We start from the raw sequence: 10,554 nt of genomic DNA, 5'->3' as shown, positions 1-10,554 counted from the left end.
CACAAAAATACTAGCAATACAGGTAACTAACGATCGTCATAAGCCGACCACATACATAAGTGGCTAAGTAATCAGTTGTCAGCCAAGATGTTTGGGCTACAGCTTTGGCGCTGCATTGGCTCTCGCCATATGGCTTGGCTACGGCATCAGCATGTGAGAGCGCCAGAGCCGCATCGGGGCGTTGATGTTGTCATTGACGTTGCGTCGCGGGAACTGCGTCTGCGTGCCATGCCGTCGTGCAAGCGGTGCGTCGAGTATAAAAGCGCCGCGGAAGCAGAAAATCAGACAGTTTCGGCCGTGCGCTGAAAGTGAAGCAACATTTGACGTTACGATCTTATTTAAATTTATTTGGACCTCGCCTTCGTTCGCTCCATTTGGCTATTTTGGGTGTAGGCGCGATTTGGTTAAGAGTGAAATTGTTTGCCTAGCTGTATTTATGTGTTGAAACTTGAACTTGCTAATTAAAGCATACACTTAACCGCAAATACTGGGTTTGCATTCAAGGTGACTGTTGCGACCAAATACCAACTGATTAACACCTTTTAACAAGTGATAAATTGCGACAAGTGAAAATGCGTTTAACAAAGCTCGGCTTGACGCCCATTGTCTTGCTGTTCCTCGTTGCCAACGTGCAAGCTGGGCTGGTGCATAGGCAAAATCGCAATGCAAATTTAATTGCAGCTCCTGCTGAGGAAAATCTGATACCGGTGCAGATTATACAAGATGGGCAGCAGCTGGAAACCACGCAGATTAAGACTCAACCAGAACCAATACAGACTAGCGAAAGTGCACATTCGAAAACCAGCGTAGAAAATAACGCAGCTCTCATATCCGAAATCATCGCTGAGAAAATCGCAGAGCCCATTGAAAGCGCAGCTAATGTGCAAACCGCTAATGCTTTGCTTAAAAGCGAACAACAACAGGACGAGCAAATCATTGAACAGGAAATCAAACAGGCGATATTGGATGAGAATCGTGAGCTGTTGCAGGCTGTATCCAATGCTGAGAATAAAGCGCCAATAGAGGAGGCCAAGGATCCGCAGCAGTTACTAGATCAAGCGCAGGAAATTAACACCGAACTGAAGGACGGTGTACCGGCTGAAGCCTACGAAGCCGCTGCCGCTTATTTCAATGCACCTGAGTCTCCTGCCACGGAGCTGAATACCGCCGATGAAGTAAACAGCAACGATCAGTTGAAGTCCGAATCATTGGTCATCGACAGTGCACCTGCTGAGTCGCAGAATGCAGTTGCTGTGGAACAGCTTGTTTCCAATGAACCCATTGTGGTTGCTGCTGTCGTTGCTGATGAGCCTGCGTCTGCCTCTGTCGACCAACTGCGTCAAGTAGCAGCTGTTGCCGGCGCCACACAGGCTACGCCCACCCAAACCACTACCCAACCGAACTTTGTCCAACAATTAATACAAAATTCGCCGCTTGGTCAATTTTTCGGACAACTATCCGGCCAACAACAACAACAGCAGTTGGCTACGCCGGGCATACAAGTGGCTGCTGATCAGCCTGCCACACCTGCACCAACACTACCCGGTTTTCTGAATCCTCAAAACGCTATAACTCAAGTCCAAAATGCCGCACAGAGCGTTGCAAATGCCACCGCACAAGCTTTCCAGGGCGTTCAACAGTTCGCCAATAATTTGGGTACACAATTTCAAAACACACTATCGAGTTTGAGTGGCCAACAGCAACAAGTACAGCTAAGCACTGCCGATGCAACCACACAACGTCCTCCTGGTCCCATACAGTCGCTGATTAGCAATTTCGTCGGTGGCAACCAACCAGCTGGTGCAGCTGCAGCCGCCGGTGCCACTACCAGTCCCGCTCAACAAGGACCTTTCCAAGGTATTATCAGCTTTTTACAGGGCGGCAATCGACCACAAGCTGCTGCTACAAGTGGCACCGTAGTGGCTGTTGCACCCGCTCCAGCTGGCTCTATTATACCTGCAGACCCGGTACAGGTGGACAACAAAGTTGACGAGGTGAAAACCGATGACTTGACAAATGCAGTGGCAGAGCCAGAACAGTTGCCAGGAGAGGAAGGTGGCGAGGTTGATCAATCCGACAATGAAGTGCGAAACAGCGCCGAAGTTGGTCTTGACTCTCTGGAGGATAACAATGCGGATCAGTTGATTGTTGTCGAAGACGACGCAAGTCAGCAGGGACGCAAGAGTGTTGAAAAGATCGAGAAAGCAGCATAGATCGAAGAAATGCGTTTATTATTAAGTACTACGTGTATAAGCCCTCAAAGTCAACAGTTTCCGCATTGCCATTCCATAATTCCTAGTGCAACAGTGATTATTGAGTCACTTATAAAGCTTCATTCGACAAAATCATTTTCAAAGCATTTTTCCATAAAATCTTTATTTTATTTATAAACTTAGTTTTATGCGCAATATCATTGTAAGCTCATTAAATTCTATTTATTTCATTCATGATTGTAATTTTAATAAAAAAAAATAAAACAAATTAAATAATTATATCAACTTGTTATTTACTGAAAAGACCTAAAAGGAAAAGTTCGAAAAGTTTTACTTATGCTTGCTCGTAAATGTGGTCCGTAGATGGGTCAAGCTTTCTCATTTAACTTATTACTTGAAGGTAGAAAATTGAGCGAACAAGAAGGAAAAACTACCTAAAGTCGGCAAGAGCAACGCAGGAGAAAATTTCCTTTTTTCTGATGCCAAAAATATATTTGTCAATTTCGCGTATGAGGATTAACCAAAAATCTACATACAAAAGTAAGGAATTGCTAGTTTCGGTTGCGACCGAACATTTTATACACAAATAGAGATTCGGAAAACATAATGGCAATAGGGATATGAAATTAGACCGAGGGCTAGACCACTTTCATTCATGTACATCGCAATAATGGTTAAGCAATAACTTAGGTAAGCTTCACTAAAATATCATACATTTTGACCAAAACGAACGGTTTTAAGTGAAGTGAGTAGTCAAAAACCATGACTATGCTATAATGACAAAAAAAATTATGTAACATACAGGTACAAAACAACGTATATATTTAGAAGCTGTGGTGTGCGTTAATCCGTGGAAAGATTTTCAGAAATATTCGACACAATATTTACAATTTATTATACGTTAACCTTAAGGGGCTGAAGCATGAAAAATTAGGCGATTTTCGTGAATTTTTTTAAAAGAAAGTACTAAATTGAATGTTTCGACGTTCTATGGACGTAATAAAGTATATTTGTAGCTATATTAAAATTTTTGTTTTTACAAGAATATTGAAAAATAACGGAGTTATGTGCTGTCTGCGGAAGTGCCGAAAAAAAGTGCCTCAACTGCCGACATGATTCCTGTCGAATGAGTAGCTGAAACCAAAAAATTCAAAATGTTTATTAAACTTATATATTTTCTATACAATGAACTACAATATTTGTAAAATATCAAAAATTAAGAAAATGGTGTGATTTTGAAAAAAAAAAATCCTTTATTTTTCTAAAAAAGGTCGTTTTTTTAAAGTGGTATTCTACTCTTGATTTTTGAAAAATTCGATTTTTTTCATATATTTAAAGTTTAGACCCTTAAGAACATATCCTCCAAAGAATTTTTAAAAATTAAAATTATTTTAAGAGCTACAGTTACTTTAGTGACGCAGTACCTAGCCCGGTTCGGCCGTATCGAATTTTTTTAACGCGTTTTTCTCGAAACTACTTTTTTCCACACGGTACCGGCAATATCTCAAGTTCTATACAACCGATTTACTTGTAGTTTTGGGTGAACCTTCTTTACATAATCCTTTATTGTTCCTACCAGCATCGTGTCAAAATTTTTGTTTTTAATACATTAAAAAAATTTGGGAATTTCAAAAAAAAAGTAAAAAATGATTTTTATTTTCAGGCAGTCGCCATTTTTCAACAAATTTTTTTTTCGTGTTCCCTGAAATAGGGACTATAACAGCATCCTTACTGATTAAGAATTTATTTTGATTTTTTTTTCAGACCACCAGGAGAGTCAGGATCAATGTCACCAGGATGCGCCATTTTGTTTACACCTGTCTCTCCCCCCTCAAATTATTTTAATTTTTAATATTTTTTTGAAAAATTTTTTTCCTGTATTCTTAAGATATCAATAAAAACACCATAAAACAAGAAAAAACGTTAACTTCGGTTGCACCGAAGCTAAATGCCCTTCACAGGTGCATTTCTGTTAGTAACTATGTGTTCAGTTTGTATGGAAGCTATATGCTATAGTAATCCGATCTGAACAATTTCCTCGGAGATTACATTTTTGTCTTAGAAAATAACATACATCAAGTTTCGTGAATATATCTTGTCAAATGTGAAAGTTTTCCATACAAGAACTTGTTTCCGATCGTTCAGTTTGTATGGCAGCTATATGCTATAATTAACCGATCTGAACAATTTCTTCGGAGATTACATTGTTGCCTTAGAAAATAGCATATATCAAGTTTCGTGAATATATCTTGTCAAATGTGAAAGTTTTCCATACAAGAACTTGATTCCGATCGTTCAGTTTGTATGGTAGCTATACGCTATAGTTAACCGATCTAATCTATTTCTTCGGAAATTACATTTTTGCCTTAGAAAATAATCTGTACCAAATTTCGTGAATATATCTTGACAAATGTGAAAGTTTTCCCTACAAGAACTTGATTCCGATCGTTCAGTTTGTATGGCAGCTATATGTTATAGTGGCCCGATATCGGCCGTTCCGACAAATGAGCAGCTTCTTGAAGAGAAAATGACGTTTGCAAAATTTCAAAACGATATCTTAAAAACTGAGAGACTAGTTCGTATATATACAGACAGACGGACAGACAGACGGACATGGCTAAATCGACTCAGCTCGGCATACTGATCATTTATATATATACTTTATAGGGTCTCCGACGATTCCTTCTGGGTGTTACAAACTTCGTGACAAACTTAATACACCCTGTTCAGGGTATAAAAATGGATGGTAAAAATATTAATTGCCTTTTTTTTACGACATTTAAAAGATTACCTAAAATTCATGCTTCTAGAGTAGAATACCCCCTTAATGCCGAATTGACAATTTTCAACCAATCAAAAAGATCGTAGACCATTGTATTACAAATGTGTTCAACTATACCCAGTTTTAATTAGAAGTCGTTTCGAGAAAAACGCGTTTAAATTTTCACTTATACGTATGTAATATATGTACATATATGTTTGCACCTCTGAGCGGTCGCTGTTTAGAACGCTGCCATTCAGAAACTATTCAAATTTTTAAATTATATATATGAGAATTAGGGAAAATCTGGGCCAATTTTTTTTGGTAGATTTTTGGGTATTGAACGCGTTCTAGTCGATTTTTTTTTTAAGAATAATTTAAACAGGTCTCTTTGGACACTATTGATCATGCGAATTCAGATCTCAAATTCATGAATAACATTAAAACTGTCGATGAGACATGAATTTATGAGTATGACATGCAAACAAATTAACATTCAGGGGAATGGAACCCGTTTTTTGTCGATCGGAGAAATTAAACAAAATTGACTGAGAAGCTGAAGACCATCCCAAAAAGAGCTTATAAAAAGTATTTCGAGGACTGGAAAAATCGTTGGCATAAGTGTACGGATATTACATCATTTACATATGTACCTGTTTGTATTTCATCGAACTGAATTGTAACATCTACGTTGATTACGCAAAAAAAGCCTCCGTTAGAACCTTCTGAAGGAATAAATGAATAACGTCTTTCCCTGGTGGGGTTTGGGCGTTCTACGAGTACATACAGTCCCTACTTTCTCCTAGCCCAAATACGTAAGTTGCCTTTTATATTTCGGTATTAGAGAACAAAAACCATTTTTAATCATCGAAAATCGCTTTATTATTTTTCAAAATATTCTCCGTTCAGATCCATACAGTTGACTCTTGTTTACTTTCGGACGCATACGTAAAAATCCATGATTCATCACCTGTCAAGATGACATAGACGTGTTTCGAAGCTCCGCTATCATATTTTTTTTACACTTCTCTCGATCAATCAACCGTAGTCTTTTTTATGAGCAATTGAAAAATTGTGTGGGATCCAACTTAAACAATTTCTTTACAGTCAAATATTCATACAATATTGAATGTTTGCTGTTCCACTAATAGCCATAGTTGTCTCAATTACATGATAGGCCACATGACGATCTTGCCATCCGAAACAACACTGGTTTATACAACCTTAACGAAATTCGTCTTGTAGAGATCTACGACATCGATTGAATTCACTATACCATCGATAAACACTGGTCCTCGATTGAGCTTCATCGTCAACAATTAAATTAAGTTCGTCTATCCACTCTTGATGAGTTAATCCCCACCGAAAGTTGTAAAAAATAATCACGAAAAAATATTCGCTACTTATTTCCATTTTTTGGTCGAGAAGAATATTTGAAGTTACTGTAAGGAACGTAAATAGCTCTCGTATTTCAAAGCGTTCTGAGTATGTAAACCAACAAAAATGTTAAACTTTACGATAAAATTTTGAGTTTCCAGATTCCAACCCTAGCGTTGTTAAATTCCAAAATATAAAAGGCAACCTAAGTATTGGTAACTGGGAAACTAATTACATAGCAAAGAGGAGCACTGCTACATCAACATTTAGTAAGTGAAAAGTTTGTACCGGGTATAAGTATATCTATTTTGATTTAGCTTCATATTTAAATTTTGTCGGTATTTTGATGTGTCAGAATTTTTAACTTCAAGCTTCAGACTTCGCAGTGAGACACGTGTAAAAAGAGACACGAGGACTAAAACGATCCACAATATTATTTTGGAAAATCATAAAAAGAATTGGAACGAGTTAAATACTCAAAATATCAAAAGACGAGCTGAACATACAAGGTGTGTTCTAAAAATAAACGGCGTTTTTGGCTATAGTATAAAATGCCCATTAAATTATCTTTGAAAAAATTACTTATTCAAAATATGTTAAATTTGACTCAATACAACGTTTAGAACAACCAACCAAAATGGCATGAGCCACTCGGAAGATTGTCTCTTTGTCTCGAGATCATACTCAAAGATCCATAACACGTCTCCTGTGATTATGTTATTCAAAAATTGGGGGTCACTTTCACACATGTTCAAATTTTCTTGGCACACTTCCCCTCGCCGCAATTTCTGGTCGTCTGTGAGCACTTTTGGGACCATCTTCGCGCACACCTTGCTCATGTGCTAGTGCTCCGTCAAAATGTCATCAAGCACAGCTCTTGATAAATTTAACATTTGGGCAATTAAACGAATACTTAGTCGACGGTATGAGTTCAAAACTTTGCGCACACGACTCACATTCTCGGTGTTTGTCGAAGTCGCAGGTCTCCCAACACGGTCTTCATCAGCTTTTCATCAACTTTTGAGGTGTTGCAAAACTATACTACTGCAGACCATATAACTTTTTCTCTATTAATTTCTTCTTATCAGCATGGATTTCGTAAAGGAAAATATACTCGAACATATTTACTTGAATTTGTACACCATGTATAATTGGATTTTAGTGAACACAACGAGTGATATTTGAGGATATTCTTTTAGATTCAATTAATGTCTCTTCACTTGTTCCGTAAGGCCCCATTCTGTTCTTGTTACTTATTAACGATTACTCTTCTGTCATAAAATTCTCAAATGTTTTATTATATTATATGTCGACGGCATAAAGCTTTTTAAATCATATATACTTGTATACTTGAATTGATTAAAGGTGTTAAGTCAAAAAGACTTGAACAATTTGGTTGCTTGGTGTGATAGAAATGATTTGGTATTGAACCTCAAAAAATGTAAGACAATGTGCTTTTCTCGTAGATCTGGGTTCACCTCTCCTAATGTGATAAAATACTATTTACTAGAGCAAGTTTTTAACTACGTTAATTTGGCAGTTACTTTAGATCCTAAGTTTAATTTTAGTCTTCATATTGATACCATAGTCTTGAAAGCAAAAGATATTCTCATTTTTGTTAAACGTTTTTCTAAAGAATTTAGAGATCCGTATGTTATTAGAACACTTTTGGCAACTTTGGTTAGACCTATGTATAGTACATTGGAATATGGCTCTGTTCTATGGAACCCTAGTTACCAAATACATACTGCGAAGTTAGAGTCGTTTAAAAAACAATTTTTACTGTTCGCCTTAGGTAGTTTTCGATGGGATTTTAGATTAAGTCTACCTCCATACACTAATCGTTTAAAATTTATGAATCTACTTAAACTTATTAACGTACTAGTCGTAGATAAATGTTTGGCATTATATTCTTAGTAGAAATCCTGAATGGAACAGTTAGCAGTTCTTTTCTCCTGTCCGAAGTTAAATTTAATTTAATTCGAGGCAATTTAGACATTTACTATTAAAGTCTTGTAAGTCAAATTTTGAACGTAACTAAGCATGCCGTCGCGTATGTCATTCTCATTCCTGCACATTTGATTTATCTGAATAACTTTTCAAAATTAAAAGGACTATACTATATTTCTTTCTCTTAAACAACAAGGTAACAATTGGTTATAATGTAGTTAAAATTTGTGTATCTGTTGATGAGCAGTTTTGCATCTCGACGCTTAAAAACTCTCTTGTCTTTCATGACTCGGCTGATTGAGCGGAAGGAGGGTAATTGTTGGATTACAATAATAATAATAATTCCTCAACCAACATTCTTGTAGTAAAATTAGCAACGCTATTAACAATTTCATGGACTTTTTTTACCAATTTAGCAGGATTACTTCCTTCTGTACGACCTGGCTTGTTTGTCGTCATTTGAAGTCTCACGATAGTTTTTAAATTAAGTAGGCAACAGTAAACATTAGTATGACTCATAAATCATCAGGCTAACGAGACGAACTGAATTCGAAAATATTTATTTTTGTTATGAAAAGAAAAAATTATCAAAAATATATTAGTTGGGCTACGCATTCATCTCACACTTAAGAACACACCCTTAATATAATATTAAAGAAAAAGTCGGAATTTTTGTATACATTTTTTATACTTTATTAAATTGTTGTAATTATTCTCATATATATTTTACTTTTATTCAATCACTTATATGTTAAGGTGGTTTAGAGCAGGTAGAGTTCAGATTTGCAATATAAACATACAAAACAAAATGAAATCAGTTACATTTGAAAAATGCCAACTCATAAATCGTAAAATCTAAAATATTTGTCTAAGTATATTTTACAATAGTACAGTTTAATATATATAGTAGGTATGTGTATGACTGTATGGACTTTTATATGTATGTTTGTATATATTCATATATATGTATATGTAGATAATGGATAATGTAAATATATATGTTGCTATGCAAGTCATGGCTTTGTATATAGAAGATGACGCGTATATCAACAGAATTGGACTTTGTTGCTAGCAAAATATAAAAAAAATGCTTAGCAAATAGTTGCAGATTTATGCTAAATAATTTGCTTTAATTGTATATAATGCTTTTTAAGATATTTGATAAATGTGTGAAATATAAGTAGATTTAGTAGATTTCAAAAGGAAGCCATTGACCATAGCGATAGATACGTCTAATTTATATGTACTTTTATGTCGGATGTCGAATATTTATAAATGTTGAATGAGTATAATAAACATTAATTATTTTATAGAAGAATTTAGCGATTTTTTTACCAAAAAAAATGTATTGTAAACAAATTTGACGAAACTTCCAACTAGTACAGTTTTCAATCAAATTCGAAGTAAACGGAAATGAGCGGTACTTTCAGTTAATTACCAAATACTTACAAAAAACAGCCTAATAGTATGCAAAGTTATTTAATGTTCTTCACAAAATTACTGTAAATTTATGTAAAGTCTAAAGTCTTTGCGGACAATCCCGCGTCGATTCAGGCTTTAGAGCATCACCCGAGTCAATTGCCAGTTGCCAGTCGCCAGTCGAAATGGTCGAAACAGCCATCGAAAATTGTAATCAACGGATGGACCATCTGAGAAATAGCCGCGGCCAGCATTTGAAAGAGATAATCTTCAAAAAATAAATGCCAAAGAATCTTCTTTCGAATGATATTAAACATTTTTTTAAAGTAAGGAACTTCAAAATAGATTACCTTTTACTATCAGATTTAGCCGTGTTTGTCTGTACATAAACGAACTAGTACCTCACTTTTTCAGTTATTGATCTGAGTTTTATGCTCACGACTTTTCTTCCCATTATTCTTCAATACAACACTACAAAATCAGGAGAAATTTTCTAGATTGAACCTCTACATCTTATAGCTGCCACATAAACTGAATTTGTTTGGAACATTTTTTACTTGTGAAGTGTGCAACCGAAGTTAACGATTTTTCTTGTTTTTAATTCAATTTGGGACGTACACTAAAATGTGATCTTGAGAAACATGCGGCCGTAAAAATTAACTAATAATATTTTTTTAAATTACTGTGCGCATTAATTTGTTCGAATTTCTATAAAAATAGAAAATAAATAATTATAAATATACTATCTACCTATGACAATGTTGCGACTGACGAAATTTTAAACTCTTTAAGTTTGCACGTTTAACATAAAAATTTGAAAATAAAAAATAAAAA

General features: G+C 35.6%; 1 protein-coding gene across 1 annotated transcript; it reads left to right on the top strand.

The window, feature by feature from the left end:
- Nucleotides 1-572: 572 nt before the first annotated feature.
- On the top strand, nucleotides 573-2,213 carry LOC120776566 (20-hydroxyecdysone protein). Its single transcript, XM_040107328.1, has one exon. It carries the CDS (start codon nucleotides 573-575, stop codon nucleotides 2,211-2,213), a length of 1,641 nt encoding a protein of 546 aa, XP_039963262.1.
- The last annotated feature ends 8,341 nt before the right edge of the window (nucleotides 2,214-10,554 follow it).

Source organism: Bactrocera tryoni, chromosome 5, assembly GCF_016617805.1.
Source record: "Bactrocera tryoni isolate S06 chromosome 5, CSIRO_BtryS06_freeze2, whole genome shotgun sequence".
Taxonomy (NCBI): Eukaryota; Metazoa; Arthropoda; class Insecta; order Diptera; family Tephritidae; genus Bactrocera; species Bactrocera tryoni.
The sequence above is the reverse complement of the archived record's forward strand: the minus strand, read 5'-3'. Positions and strand labels throughout refer to the sequence as shown.

Excerpts from the sequence above, each read along its gene's own strand:
- LOC120776566 (XM_040107328.1), top strand. The coding sequence starts at position 573 with ATGCGTTTAACAAAGCTCGGCTTGACGCCCATTGTCTTGCTGTTCCTC.